Source organism: Phragmites australis, chromosome 14 (genome assembly GCF_958298935.1).
Source record: "Phragmites australis chromosome 14, lpPhrAust1.1, whole genome shotgun sequence".
In the NCBI taxonomy this organism is placed as follows: Eukaryota; Viridiplantae; Streptophyta; class Magnoliopsida; order Poales; family Poaceae; genus Phragmites; species Phragmites australis.
Window position 1 is genome coordinate 27460001 of NC_084934.1, and position 16297 is coordinate 27476297.

General features: G+C 41.1%; 1 protein-coding gene across 1 annotated transcript; it reads left to right on the plus strand.

Annotated features, from left to right (window-relative positions):
- Positions 1-11354: 11354 nt before the first annotated feature.
- LOC133890009 (serine/threonine-protein kinase SAPK2) lies at positions 11355-15950 on the plus strand. The gene is made up of 9 exons (XM_062330441.1): positions 11355-11733; positions 13021-13095; positions 14370-14471; positions 14552-14605; positions 14688-14780; positions 14868-14960; positions 15099-15203; positions 15303-15401; positions 15477-15950. The coding sequence occupies exons 1-9, from the start codon at positions 11614-11616 to the stop codon at positions 15753-15755; spliced, it is 1020 nt and encodes a 339-aa protein (XP_062186425.1). The 5' UTR covers positions 11355-11613; the 3' UTR covers positions 15756-15950.
- The last annotated feature ends 347 nt before the right edge of the window (positions 15951-16297 follow it).

The following is a 16297-nucleotide window of genomic DNA, read 5'->3' on the forward strand; positions in this document are numbered from 1 at the left end:
AATGAGTGGACTGATCGGAATTATTGGTGTCTCGAAAGCTTTGACCCTCCCATGGAGCTACCAGGGAAGATTCATCCCCTAAAAGAAAAACATGATATGAAACAATAGTGTTGTGCTAAGCTCCTTAAAGACAATCAAGTGGTTGCACACACATTGTATGCTTGAGTAATAAACCAGTATTATGCAGCACCTATAATTTGGAGGACAAATTACCGTAACAGAATAATGCTCTTTTCATAAGCCTAATTTTGGATTTACGATAAATCAAAATTTACTAGAACTAAATAACATCGGAGCTAATCTAAGTTACAATATTGTTCAAAAATTAGGATTCCCCGATTCACAAACCAATCAAGCCATGAACACAGTTGACATGCAACTAATTAATCGAAAAAAACAAAATTAATGTAACCAGGAGACATGAAAAATAAAATATACAATGGTACGCTCAGAGCTCCAAAATCGTCTTGACGTGCAGTAATCCGTTCTATAAAAAAAAAATCTAACAAGAACAACGATGAACAATGGACCAAGAAACCTAACCTCCCTGAACAATAGTGTTGTGCTAAGCTCCCTAAATAAGAAATCTAACAGGAACAACAATGAACAATGGATCATCTCAGGGATGATATGAATAATAGTGTTGTGCTAAGCTCTCCAAAGACAATCAAGTGAGTTACACATACATTGCATGTCTAAGAAATGAATCAACACTATGCAGTACAAATAATTTGGAGGGTAAATTATCGTAACAGAACAATGCTCTTTCCAAAAGCCCAATTTTAGATTTACGACAAATCAAATTTACTAGAACTAAATAACATCGGAGTAGGGATTTACTATAAGTCTAATCTAAGTTACGATATTGTTCAAAAATTAGGATTCCCCGCATTCACAAACCAATCGAGCCATGAACACAGTTGACATGCAACTAATTAATCGAGAAAAAAAACAACAAAATTAATGTAACCAGGTGACATGAAAAAGGAAAAATACAATGGTAGGCTCAGAGCTCCAAAATCATCTTGGCGTGGAGTAATCTGTTCTATGCAATATCTAACAAGAACAACAATGAACAGTGGATCAAGAAATCTAACCTCCCTGAACAATAGTGTGAACCTAACCTCCCTGAACAAGAAATATAACAAGAACAACGATAAAATTGAGGTTGTTGTGGGGGATGCGCCTATACGCGCCTACTCACCTAGAGAGGTTTCATATCCAATCTGAGATGGCAGTTGGCTGGGCACCTTGGTGCCAAGGACGATGATCGCCAGACATCATGGGTGCTCGAATCCCGCTACTTCCGGGATGGAACGACAGACGGAGGCGGTGCGACTCAAAATAGAGAAGGCATTGGTGGAAAATAGGGGGGATGGAAGGTTCGCCCCGTGATGAATTGATGTCGTGGCCTCAGCGGTGCGACTGGGGTTGGTGGTTCCGAACGAATCGAGGTTTCTAGGAACGGGGGCTCAATTTAGGGGGGGGGGGGGGGAGGGTCAGCTGGTTCCATTGCTATGGATGAGGATGACTGAGAGAGCCGAGCCGAGCTGGGATGAAAAAGAACTCAGTCGAGCCGGGATGAAGGGATCAAGAAGATAGCGAGTCTGTTAGGTGGTTGGGTTGGGCTAGGATGAGATCGATCGGCCAGGTGCACTCGCTTTGGGTTCAGCTACAGAATTGGCTATTCTACATCCGGGTATAGATAAATACACATCTCTCTCTCTCTGTGTGTATGTATATATATATAATGTGTCTAAGCTCAACTCTAGTTATTATTGCGTTACCTCAGTTACAATCCAAAAATAACAGAGTTACAATTCGCAAGACATTAAGTTACAATCAGATGTAAATAAAAAAATTGAGTTACAATTACGTTATGGATGAATGTAATTCCTAATGAATTTCTTATTTAATAATGTATAACCTAAAGAACACGATTATAATCGTAGTACAATCTAAAATGCAATTTGTTAGCTTCTCCTGTTGCAATTATGCATGCGATTGTAACATATATACCTAGCGGATTGTAACTGATAGTTTTTTAAGTCATAACTGGGGATGACGCAACAGTAAATTACAGTGCGACTAGACGCAGAATAGACTCGTCGTATATACACACACGACAGGTCTCTTCTGCGCATAGACGCATAACAAACCTGTGTTGCACACTATGGCCGACCGAGCCAGCTTCTTCCCATGCGCGCCCCAGCTAAGCCTTCCGTGAGTCAACACACCAAGAGAGTCAATCCGCTGATGCCATATACACATCCAACCCACCCACTAGAGCATGCATGAGGAGATTCTTTTAAATGCAATATCTCTAGAAGCACAAATCTGATTTTTCGATCTGTTTGAAGTACATTGTTGGAAAAAAAATACTTTGAACAAAATGAGATCCATGAAAACTATATTTGATGAAGTTTTAGGATCATTATACAGTTATAATATGGTAGACATACTGTTGCGTTTTATGCTATACTGCAGTTACAACTTGGGTTGTAGTTGTGATTCAAAAACAGTCGAGTTACAACATGATAAATACTCTAGTTATGACAATATAGTTACACCATATTAGACACTATAGTTACGATAATGTATTGTAAAGTGAGTACTAGTTATAACACGGTAGATACTCTAGTTATAATATGGTAAATACTCTAGTTGTAACATGATAGTCGAGTGTGGAGTAGTTACAACATGCTGAGCAATATAGTTACGATATTATTGATTGCAACATGATCGCAATTAGTTACAATCAATTAGCCTAGATAGGTAAGTTATAATCTCGCTATACATATAGTTGTAACCGATCTATGCCTATAGTTGCAGTAGCTAGTTGTAATCACTATATGCTTATAGTTGTAACCTATCTATACACGTAGTAACAACTAGTTGCAATCGCTTCTCACGAGGTGAGAACGTGCTTGGTCATCCAGTGGACCTGCGAGGTAGGTGGATGGGAGTGCACTGGGTCAATGAGGCTAGCGCACAAGTTAGAGTTTGGTTGGTTGCTCGGTTGGATGTGCGCGCATCCTGTGCGCATGCTACAAGTATGTTGCGTATAGGTGCAGTATAAACATACAATGTATATATATAATCTATTCTATAGATATGATCAATATAGTTCATGTCTGTATATACCTCCAGTTACAATTAAAAAATAGTAGAGTTACAGTCCGCGAGACAGGGAGTTATAACCAAACGTAAATAAAAAAATTAAGTTGCAATTGTATTATAGATGAACATAACTCTAAACAAATTCCTTCCTAATGATGTATAACATAAGAAACACGATTTTAATCGAGTACAATCTAAAATATAACTATGTTCCTTATATACATATAGTAATTAATTGTAACTTGTTAGTTTATCGTGTTGCAATTATGTATTTTTAGACGTATGGTTGTAGCTGGTCTAACTAGCAGATTGTAACTGATAGTTTTTTAAGTTGTAACTAGAGGTGTGCGTAGTGGTAAATTATGTGCGTCTAGATGCAGAATATATCAGCCATTGTATATATATACACACATACCTTGCTGATCAATATGATTCATTGTGAGTTAATCACAAATTACCTGTCTTCACCCGTTTCTCACTACCACGTGCACATCTCCCGGTGGCCCAATCCGACAACATTCAACAACACAAGCCCAATACAACAAGTCAGTAACGCCCATAATGGCCCAATGTCCATTAATAAACAACTAATCATCAATCAACCAATCCTTAATTGTCCTGATGTGCAACTACATTCGATGGTCTAACGTCTAAACGTACGCACAAGATAGAGGGCAACGGCACCTAACCTAGCGACGGCACGAGTGCAGCAGGTAGAGACAACGCGAGCGCGGCAGGACGTTGCTACGGCGCAAATTTCTTTCGCTATATACGCTTATTATTAAAATGTTACATCCGCCAATTGAGACCTACCTGTCATGGACTGATATGCACGGGAAGCAACTAAGCAAGCGTGGTCCTGGGACACGCGACGGACGACGACTCTGTCTGCCGTCGCCAGGCCGCCGACGCTTACCGATGCAGCGAACGCACATGAAGAAACAAAAGTGTCGACGAGGCGAAGATACGAGGTCGATTTCACATGAACAAGGATCGCAATGGCCAGTGAAAATACGTCGTCGGCTCGTCGTTCACGTGCCTGCTGCTTCCTGCTCCATCGATCGATGGAGCACGACGGTATGGCACCCATGAAGAGAGAGCAGGGGTCCTATTCGGCCCGTCTCTTTAGCGTCAGCCACAGTCCGTTTCGAGTGTGAACACTGAACGGTGAGCAGTAAGAATGTAGTAAGATACAGTATCCAATCCACGACCACGAGCTGCGTTCGAGAACAGCAAAATAGCCGTTCTTCTTTTTAAAGAGAGAGAACGGCAGGTACACGAAGGCGATGCCGAGCACTCATCAGCCGCCACGCATCGCCCTGGTAACTGGTGTGCTCTGCTCTCGAGCCTCCACGGCGCTCGGTGCCGTCCCACGTGGAGGTCCACCTGTGCAGTCTGGTGGGAAAAAAATCTTTACATGCGTGCAAACGTCTTCTTTGCAGCACCGTCTTAGACAGCTACTACCTCTCCGAAACATAATTTTGAAGTAATGGATCTATCTAAATAAAAAAATATTGTACATGTTTATTAGTTAATTTATATTACTTAAAAAGTCTCTAATAAATTCTTTCGTCTGCCCATGTCCTTCGTCCGCCCGCTCCTCGTTCGTTTGATCCCGCTAGCTTGCCCGCTCGCAAAACTGCTCACTCGCACACAACACCGCATCGTCGTCCGTCTGATCCCGCTCAATCGACCTCATGATCTGGCCTCTTGCCCTCGCTCCAGCGCGCCACCGCCAACACCAACGTGTCGCCGCTCGCTCCACCGCTGTCACCGCTCCACATCGCTCCTTGATTCCGCTCGATCCCCTAACCCTCCCGTCCTCGCTCCAGCGCGCTGCCATTGACCGATCTCCTGAATCCTCCCCCACCTGCATCGATCTCCTGCGTCCTCCCTTACCCACATCGATCGATCTCCTGGTCTCCAGCTCCATATCCTGTGTCAGGGAAAGCCAAGGCAAAGGAGGAGAAAGGGAGAGGAATCACCAATGATGCTGATCTACATGGTACATAGCTTCTACATCGTCATCTACGGCCTTCGGATCTAATTGCGTGTGTCCCCGACCAAGAGCGAAAGAAAGGTGTCCCTTGGATGGAGGACGAGCTCAAAGTAAGTCACAACCTTTCATGAATCATCATCATGCTAGAATTTGTGGATATGATTGTGTCCTTGTGCTAAAAATGGTGAGTTTCATTTTGGCTCTTAGGTTCTTCTTGATGTGGCAGAAGAGGTACGGGAGATGGACCGGAGGATCAACTTGCGAAATTACGTGATGACCTAGACGCCAATGTAGGTGTCCAGCCACATGTAGAAGTACTTCGTCGGGCTCAACTCTAGCTGAAAGGACTAGCGGTTAAGGAACGTCCCCCCCTCCGCCGTCGTCTCTGCACCACCGGCCTTCCACGATCGCCGGACCACGTGCTTAAAAATGCATGCTCGTATTACCTCGCCAGATGAACCCCTCCACGTCTTGCTAGTGCAAGGTATCATTCTCTAATTCCAGATTTCTGGTAGCATCCATTAATTGAGTGGATCAGGTGAGACAAAATTTTGATTTTAGTGATCTATGTGATTAATGTTGCTTCAGCGAGACTAAGCAACATATTTTTTCTCAAATTCGGCTGACCCTTGGACTATTTAGTTGTTTGGTGGAGTGGTGACATGTGCAAAACTAAATTTCAGTCCTTATTTGTTGGGAAAAGTAGTTTGGTACTGTATTACGAATGAACAGGTATAGAATTGTTTTGCACTACAAAGTATAAGATGTTTTTTCCACGGTGAAACATTTCACCTTTTCAATTCGGGATTTAAACCTATATGCATTCAGCGGGCTATGATTTAGTATTGGATGGTTTATTAAATGCTTAGCTTCAGCTACAGTTTACTATTTGAGAATATAGATCTTAGCAGTACATATATGACTCTGAAGAAGTCATTGAACTGTTGACTCTGTCTGATATAGCTTTTACTGACTCTATGTTAAGATTTTATCAAGTTTTTCTTTTCCAAATTTCATTTCTAGATTTTATCATGGATGTCCAAATTTAGCTTTTCTCGACTGTATGGTAGCTTTTTCGTAATTTTGTTTTAGGAAAGCTATAGTGGCTATATCTAATTTAGCATTTAGTTTCCGAATTTCTTTTACAAGTGCACTAATTGTTTATTTAATCAAACTCACAGAATCACAATGTAAAGATTTTTTAAAACTAGTTGATCCACGGATACTTGCAGGCTAGACAAGTGCTACACTAAAACCTTGTAGAGCTGATTGCAAATTGGTGAGTTAAGAGTAAAAACTCTGAATTCATTTATGCATGCTCTGGTGGAGTGTATAACCACTAGATAAAGCAATTTAGTATCATGAAGAATCTTATAGGCCCCAATTTACATCCTTATTCCTGAACTCATGATCTTATATCTACGGATATTTATTCTATTTTTCTCTCTAGATTGCAAGAACAAGGGCACACAGTGAGAACCTATTAGCGGGAGAATGAAAATTTTATAGGCAAAAGACACTACCTTTGATCTTTTATGGTCGAGAGCATAGTTGAAGGAACGACTCACATTACTTACTTATTATTCTGGTACCAAAAGCCGGTGGGCTACCTAGAATGCAACATAGAAGGGGCTTTCTATGTGGATTCTTCTCGAGGTGTGTTGGATGCTATTCTGATGGTTATGGTTCATTCAGAGCAGTCGAGATATGCTTGTAGAGATGGTATCTATCTTGTCTTGCAACTTGATGCTCAAATTTGATTCACTTAAGTGTGTCTTTCTATTTTTGATATGTACAGTTGTGTTGGTTGCTAGGCAAGATCTACACCTTCAACGAGGACAACTAAATGTCGTGTGACGAGAAGCTCAAGTGGCGAGAGGAGATCAGAGCGAAGGTGTGTGGCAGTGGCTCTGATATGGTGGGCGTGTGTGGTGATGAGAGCAGCGCTCAAGCGACTCTGGCACAGCACACACGTACATTGGGATCACGCAGCACCATCCCTTGCATTCAGCTTGTGAGACATGTGAATTATGAGTTGTATTTTGTGAGAGTTTTGAGAAACTACCTAATTTTCATATGAACATATATGATTCATATGCCCATAGCAATGTATGGGCATTTAGCTAATATATCTGATTAGCGTTGAGTGAATGTTATTCATAGTTTTAAGATTCCCGTTGAGATAAAATATTGTTATCCAAACGGTGCTCTTCTACAACACGGCCGTATAGAATTTTTTTCGATGTGATGGGGCCGTAATCCTCGGGTACCTAACCCGACCATTGATGCGCTGAGCGGCACATGGTCATGTGATATGGTGCATGTACTCCAGCATGGTGGACCCTATCTACGGACCAGGGCATGATGAGCTGCAATGTCTCGACGACGACCAAGGTTTTGCCAGTATCGTACAATCATTGGCCACTAGTAGAGTGCATGTGCTAACGCTACAGTTTCCAAATTTTACCGGCACCTATTATATTATGACCTAACGCAACTTGAATACTTAATAATTTGAAGTGAAATGCCTAATGGATTTGCAATAAAAAAACAAGATATGCATTAAATTATTTAAAATAACCCCACCCCATCACCAAGTAACCAGCAATATTTAAGTAATGATTAAACATCCCGGTGAACACAATCTTCTTGCAACATACACCTCCGATGCAACATACTCTATACTTAGCTTATATCCTTGCAACCACAAAACCATCCGGTTCAAGTAGTACTGCCTGAGAAACTAATGCAAGGGGTGCGGATCGGGTTGACCCTGCAGTTACATAGCTCTAAGAAAGCTATAGTGGTTACATCTAATTTAGCATTTAGTTTCTGAATTTCTTTTACAAGTGCACCAATTGTTTATTTAATCAGACTCATAGAATCACAATGTAAAGATTTCTTTAAAACTAGTTGATCCACGGGTACTTGCAGGCTAGACAAGTGTTACACTAAAACCTTGTAGAGCTGATTGCAAATTGGTGAGTTAAGGCACAAACTTTGAATTCATTTATACATGCTCTGTTGGAGTGTATAACCACTAGACAAAGCAATAGAGTATCATGAAGAATCTCATAGGACCTAATTTACATTCTTATTCCTGAACTCATGATCTTATATCTACATACATTTTTATTCTAATTTTCTCTCTATATTGCAAGAACAAGCGCACACAGTTAGAACCTATTAGCGGGAGAATGGATGGAGATGGTGAAGAGAGAGAGAGAGAGAGAGAGAGAGAGAGAGAGAGAGAGAGAGAGAGAGAGAGAGAGGTTGGTGGATAGACATGGAAACACTGCTTTCGTCGTGGGATCGATCGCGGGATGAGGTTACGATAGGAGGCGGCGGCACAGGGAGCTCGTGCGCAGGTGCGATGTTGGCGAGGAAGCGACAGGGGAAGGCGCTGCTTCCGTCGTTGTGGGATCGATCGCGGGAGAATGAATCGGGAGGAGCGGCGGGGCCGCGTATCCTTCAGAGGTGGTCAAACGCAGGCGATCCCGGCCTGGACGAAGTGGAGGAGCGGAGGCATCGCGTTCGGGAGTCGGGAGAGGAGCAACGCATTTGGGGCTCAGAGAGAAGGCGAAACGATCGTGGTGACCCATGAGTCTTGGATGAACCAGACGTTTTGGGTCATCGAATTTGATGAAACCATACGAGAAGAGATCTAAACGTTTTATTATGAGAAAGCAGGATTTCTGCGTGTATAGATCGTAGTATATGGAGTAAAGGTCATCTGTGTGGAAGCAGAAGTTTGTGTGGATATAGTAAAAAGTTAAACTGGTGTATTATATAGATATGCACGTATACAACTTAAATTTTATAAAAAAATATTCAGTATTTTTTTGAATTCAGGTGCACTCAAACTTTATTCCTGCTCGAGATACGGTGCATATAAGCACGGCACGGAACTTTATTATTTTGTAATCCACTTACGCACCATCCTACTCAGCAAATCCTGCATTCAGCTGTCTCAATTAGGCCACGACACCATGGTTTTGCTTCCGCGCAAGCAACAAAAATTGATCAAGCAAAGTCTGCGCCGGGAAATAGTATACTACTATGACGTTTGCTTTCCACTTGAAGAAACGTGACCCGCACACTTGGCTATTGACGGTTTGGTGGCAGACAGCCTCAAGTGATGCCATGCAACAGGGTCGGCAGTAAAATCTAATAGAAATTTAGGTTCAAATCTCAGACTACTGTAGCCTGTTGCTGTTATGAGCTTGGTTCTGCCCCTGCGATGAGTGCCATGCACCATTCCCTTTCAGAGACAGCTTTTTCGCCATCCACGACGAGTAGATGACAAGAATTCAATCGATGCTCCTCTAGAAGTTCCCACTCCTGGAAATATTTTAGGTAGTGCTTGTTTAGTAGAATGAAATAGGATGGAGTGAATTTATTTTATTTTTAACTGTTTAAGATGAAGAATAGTACGATAAAATAGTTCGGAATGAGAGAATATTTTTAAAAATATTTAAAATGGAGCTAATAAAAAACGATGAGCGTAGCCATCTTACTTTAAACGTGACATTAACGGTTAGCCTAAAATACTAAAATAGACTCATTCTATTCTACTCACCAAACAAACATGTATATATAAATAAAATCATTACATATCATCTCACACTACAACCCAACACTACCTTAACCGAACCCTCCATCCCAAAGCTAGTTGTGCTGTTGGGAATTCTGCAACTCCAAGCGAGGTAGCTTGCGGTTAGCCGCAGCAAGCACCTGCCGGATTTCGAAAGATAAAGCTGCACATCACTTGGGTTCAGAAAAGTAAGGGGTTTTCAAAATGAAAAGCAGGTTTGGATATTGCACAGTCTTTGATATATTTTTTCCTACTATTTTTAATTAAAATATATTTATATAATCCAATAATATGATATTTTAAAAATATTTTTAAAGATAAATTCACATATGTAATTTTTATATTTTGAAATTAAATATTTTAAAATTTATTGATGATCAAATTCAAAAATTTAACCGGATCTTGTACAAAATGTCATATATTCATGACTAGATGGAGTATTATAAGAGTGCTTAACGAGAAGGTCGAGAAATGTCCGTAATATCTGTTTCCTGTTAGTTACATTTATGACGCAACAGCTTTCATTAGCCCAGAGATTATAGACCATGTTTACAAATTATGTAATTTACATTTTGTTGTACATTGCCAGATTTGAATGATTGAATTCAACTGAATCAGGTACTATCAAACCGACAATACTTCGTGTTTAGTTTTTCAGGTTTGAATGATTGGATTCAACTGAATTAGGTAGTACTATCAAACCACTAAGGTGCAATAATGTGTATACTACCAAATTGTTCAGTTTTGTCCTGTGAGCATTACTTTCTTCATTTCTTGTGTAGAACCCTAACCACACACTTAAAATAGTAGTGGTCTTATTCAGTTAGTACCATACCACTTCACGGAGCGAATCTTTTCTTAATCACGTTTGTTTCTCTCCCTTCCATACAACTTTACAGGCATTAGCTAGCATCTTTTCCTGATAAGTTGAATCGATTAAGCATATCTTTGATGAATCATCAACTGTTGAAACGGGAATTTGCGAGAGTGGGGATTGTTCGCAGTCTTTCGTTGGTTCACATGATTCGGCCACCTGAATTTCACATGACACTCCAACCAGAAGTTCAGGTTCAGGAGCAAGTGCTGGCATGCCGTGTCACTGTTCACTGATTCCAGCTTCTGCTTCTTGTTGCGTAAGACTACGCTCAACGGTTTTCTTTTGAAGACGAAAATCCCGTCGTAAAGGGATTTTCGTTCCTTTCAACGCTCAAACGATTTTCCTTCATATTTCCCATCACCAAAAGATTCACAAGATCATTCCTTTCATGACGGGATTCTCTCTTCTTTTTCTTCGCGGTTACTCTCGAAGAGAAACTGTTGAAGATGAGAGAAAATAAAAAAATAAAAACGAAAAAAAATCAAAAAATAAAATAAAATAAAAAAATATAGTTGAAGATGATTTAACTCAACCGTCTGAAACCTCAGAAGAAAGGAGAACTATCGTCTGCAACCATGAACCGGTTCAGTCCCGGTCCGAATGAACCGTTGAAATAAAAAGCTTCAGCTTTTTTATGTGCTTTTCGTCAATTACCAGCGCGGCGAGCCGACGACCACTTCAGAGTGCGACCACGACTGCACCACCACCACGGCCGATGACGGTATACTGGTATGGCTACATGGCTACGTCTCTCTCTCTCTCTCTCTCTCCTCCCACTTCGACTCGGCCCTATCAAAAGGCCAAGAAAGGCCCCTTCCACACCGCACTCCTGCTTCGTTCCATTACTTGCTCGGTTGCTTCCTCCCTCCTGCTGTTCCCTCCACAGTCCACTCCACTCATCGGCCCTGCAGCTCAGTTCTTGGCTCATTGGGGGAGTAGCTGCTGATACTTCTTGCGTTGAGGCCAGTGCGAATTCGAAGCAGCCTGGAGAGGCCAAGAAGCGCGTGCGTGAGGGAGCTGCAGATGGAGAGGTACGAGGTGATCAAGGACATAGGAGCTGGCAACTTCGGGGTGGCCAAGCTGGCCCGGGACGTGAGGACCAAGGAGCTGTTCGCCGTCAAGTTCATCGAGAGGGGGATGAAGGTGTGACCTCGATTATTTTTACCCTTTCCCTCCCTTAAGCGGGTTCCTCTCTCGCGTGAAAAAGGTTCGGTCCTGGAGCGCGTTCGATCGATTAATGCGAATTCTGGGTGGTGGGTTTCGATCGGATTCCTTCACTATTTGTGGACCTCCTAGGTTTTGTTTGGGTTCTTGGTGCAGAAAAGGAACTCCTTTATTGGGGTTGGTACTGGTCGACTGGTCGGAACTATTTAACTTGGTAGCTTGCTAATTTGGTTAGTTGCTACTGCTGTACTGCTATCTATCTGCTTTAATGGTTCTTGATATGGCTTGTTCGAGAGATGGCGTGATCCTTGCTATTATTCCCGCACCGATCTGCTCTGTTTTTATGTCTCAATTTTTTTTTCTGAATAACTGAAGGTTTGTAAACAGGATTTGCTTGCTTGGCCTTAAGTCACACTTGACCGATCAATGCATACGTCCTATGCTTCTCTCTGTTTCCAAATGAAATGCTGAATTTTGCACCTGGGTACTGATCAGTCTAGATTAGGGACCAATTCCCAAAACTGAGCCCCTCTTGCAGGTAAACTGCAACCTGAGTGAATGGTCTGTCCAGTTTATTCTTTGTGGAAAATTTTATTAGATAGTAATGCAAACTTCAGGTGGTGTTGGTTGTTGGTTCATTTGTTAGATTATGCAAGCTTAGTTACTTATCCAGTTTCCGAGGAGCTGGTAGAGTTGAACCGGTCCAGAAGTGGCAAAAATCTGTCATAGCAGGTAAACACGCTTGACTATAAATGATTGTTAAATAAACGCTATCATTGAAAACTTGTAAGATTACAATTGATGTAATAAAGGTGCCGACAACACAAACCTGATTCTGCTTTAGTTCACCCCCCCCCCCCCCCCACCTCGTTTCTTCTGACATATGCTAAGTTAGTTTCAGCTTTTCATGTGCGCTTCTAGCATCTATTTTAGCTGTTATCCTTGCTTCTTGGACATCTTTCAGTTAATTGATTCTACTTGTAGCACGCTGTGCTGTGATGGGGTTTGTTCTTGGCTAAAAATGATGTGTTGGAATCATTTATCTAGATTGGATTTATTGATCAGTTGCTTTTGTTATCTTAGAGTTCATTATATATGCTTTTAACTCATTTAGGTTCACCAAAGCTATTTTTTCTTTTGACAAATTTCTCTGCTCCTTTAACTCATTTAGATTCTCCAAAGCTATTTTTTCTTTTGTTGCTCGAGTATATTTAGTTTGTTTATTAATTGCTTGAAGTCTTTTAACTTTTTCTTCTGTTTTTGTAGATTGACGAGAATGTCCAAAGGGAGATCATGAACCACAGGTCGCTAAGGCATCCCAACATAGTTAAATTCAAGGAGGTAAGTCCCTTTTGGCTCTTTGGAAGCAATACAAACTCAAAACTTAAAATTCAACTATACCATTAAATTTGTTTTACTGTTAAAAAACCACCATTTTTCATTCTAAAATTGGTAATTTTTAAGCCAATAATTTGGTAATATTAGTAAAGGCACAGTCCAGTACTTCTGGAAAATTCACAGCACGGGTTTTCTAAATCAATACCTTCTGTAGCAAAAACTCCTATTGCCCTGGCCTTAGGTCCTAACACCTTCTACCAGATTAATCATTTTGGTGGAAAAACCTCCCCCTCCAATGCATTTTATAACACAATCTTTAAAATTCTTAAAATTCTTGTAAGCTCAACTCCTGTGATGCTCAACTTTTTGTAATGCTCAACTTTTGTAATCTCTAGCCTTCCAGCAACACAATAATGTTTGTCTGTAATCCATCCTCCAATTTGAATTGGACAAATGGAATATAAATACAAATGTATCCAAGTTGCAGAATTTAATGACTCTTCTGGTGGTAACTCATGCCTGTAGGTTCTGTGTCATAAGCGCTTTTACTGTTTTGAGTAGTTGGGGGTTTAGGCTGTGTGTGGTTATTCACTTGTTTGGTAGAATAGTTCCTTAAATCGTCACTCTGAGCACTCCTAGAGTCCTTTTTTGTTTCTTCTTTCCCTGTGTAGAACTTCTAGGCAATTTGTTTCAACTGCACTTGGATGCTTATCAGCATTCAGCAGCTATGTGTAGCCTGCCCTAGTGCCATGCCCTCTAAGGCAGTACTTATGTCACTCAGGCTTGAGAGTTTTTTTTGGGTCAATATCTCATAATTGTTGATGGATTGTGATGCAATCATTCATTTAATGACTACTGGAAAGGGACAATTACCTAGTAGTGTGCTTTATCCTCTTGTTCACTACTGCAGACGAATAGTGTTTTCGGTGTTAAGTCTTCTTGTGATTATGTTCTTTGGAATGGATTTATCTGCAGCATGTATTTGTCAGCTATCATTCTAGTGGTAATTCATATTCCTGGTTCTGTGATAAACCAATTTGTGGTGTTTGCATTTGTCAATACGCCTATACCAGACAAAGACATAGCACGGTACTGCAGTGACTATTTGGCACTGCTTGATTTGGAGGAGTTAATCGGAGACCTGTATATATTTCTGTCAAAAATATATATATATATATATCAATGAAGATCACACATTACTACATCTTGTCTGTCTCAAGTTTAAATCAGTTACCATATCAAGATTGCAAACTTAAAGAGAGAACTTAGTTTTTCAGGTTGTGCTAACTCCCACACATTTGGCCATAGTTATGGAATACGCTGCTGGTGGTGAGCTATTCGAGAGGATCTGCAGCGCTGGGAAATTTAGTGAGGATGAGGTAGAGAATATTTACTACAATCTGTCATATTACTCAATACATGTTCATCAATTGATATTTTATGCATTCTACTCCTGCAGGCAAGATTCTTCTTCCAACAACTGATTTCAGGAGTTAGCTATTGTCATTCCATGGTACAATAGTTCTCTCCAACTAACCAGAGTTGAGCAACTTAACTAGAACACTTGTGTCATAACAATATTTTCTTTTCTACAGCAAATATGTCACAGAGATTTGAAATTAGAAAATACTCTCCTGGATGGTAGTATAGCACCTCGGCTAAAGATATGTGATTTTGGTTACTCCAAGGTAACCATTGCAGATTATGAACTTTAATAATCACCAACTTGCTAAATGAAGATTGAACTCTAACTCAACACTCGTTCTTTCTTTCAGTCCTCTGTGTTGCACTCTCAGCCAAAATCAACAGTTGGCACACCAGCTTACATTGCTCCCGAGGTCCTTGCTAGAAAGGAATATGATGGAAAGGTGATTTCTTCCTTTGCTATTTCTCGTTTCCAATGGTGTATTTCCTGTGGAATGACACACAAACTAATTGTGTATTCTACAAAAAAGAAGTATTGGTTCCTAAAACTGAAACCCTCAACTTCATCGTGTGCAATTTAGGTCGCTGATGTTTGGTCCTGTGGAGTTACGCTGTATGTGATGCTTGTCGGTGCTTATCCCTTTGAGGACCCTGACGAGCCGAGGAATTTCTGCAAGACGCTTACTGTGAGCTGACGAAGTGTCACCCAGCAATCAGTTATGCATATGAAATTCCACATTTTACTTTGTTCAGCTCATCTCGTGCTTCTGTTTTTTTTTCTGCAGCGGATTCTCAGCGTACAATACGCAGTTCCTGATTACGTCCGAGTTTCAATGGAGTGCAGACATCTGCTGTCCCGGATCTTCGTGGCAAACCCTGAGCAAGTAATTCTTCTGTTGAAACATTTTTCGCGACAAAAACCATAAAACTGCTGCATTCTCATCAGCCATTTGGTGCAGCGAATAACCATCCCCGAGATCAAGAACCACCCGTGGTTCCTCAAGAACCTGCCTATCGAGATGACCGACGAGTACCAGATGGGCCTGCAGATGACCGACATGAACGTCCCATCGCAGAGCCTGGAGGAGGTCATGGCCATCATACAGGAGGCGCGGAAGTCCGGCGAGGGGCTGAAGTTCGCCGGGCAGCTCCCCGGCCTTGGGAGCATGGATCTCGATGACATCGATATCGATGACATCGACGTCGAGGACAGTGGCGACTTCGTGTGCGCCTTGTGACGAGCAAGTGGTTTGGTTCCGGCCGTCAGGCGAAGCGGCCATGAACTCTTCTCTTCTGGTATTGTGTTCTGTTGTTGATCCACGTTGTTTGTTTTCAGAGAGCTCCCATTTTGTTGTTGTACTACCACATATTTTCTGTAAACGATGTAGTGACGCTGTGGATAAATAATAGACTCTTGTAATTTTTATGTTGTATTCTTGCTGAATTCTTGGTGTTATGTAAACGGGAGGATTGGCGTAAGGCTTTTGTAATGTTGTATTCTTGCTGAATTCTCAGTGTTCTATAAACTAGAGGAATTGGCGTGATATGATGGATGTATTGCTTAAGCTTTAAGAGAGATTATACAGAGTAAAAGGCTTGGATGGAAAGAAGTCTCTCCTAAGATAAAACATAAGAAGTCTCTCCTAAGATAAAACATTTATCATGGGATTATAAATTTTAACATTTTTCGATAGTCGTAGCTAGGCTGACATCCCCCAAGTTGTAACAGAAGTACTGTTATGTCACGGAACTGTGAATATAGAGGAAGCTGACTGGTTGC

Bases quoted from the DNA above. Each gene is read 5' to 3' on its own strand.
- LOC133890009 (XM_062330441.1), top strand. From the start codon at position 11,614: ATGGAGAGGTACGAGGTGATCAAGGACATAGGAGCTGGCAACTTCGGG. The intron at 14,961-15,098 runs GTGATTTCTTCC...TGTGCAATTTAG, and splicing joins GAAAGGAATATGATGGAAAG to GTCGCTGATGTTTGGTCCTG. The intron at 15,204-15,302 runs GTGAGCTGACGA...TTTTTTCTGCAG, and splicing joins ATTTCTGCAAGACGCTTACT to CGGATTCTCAGCGTACAATA.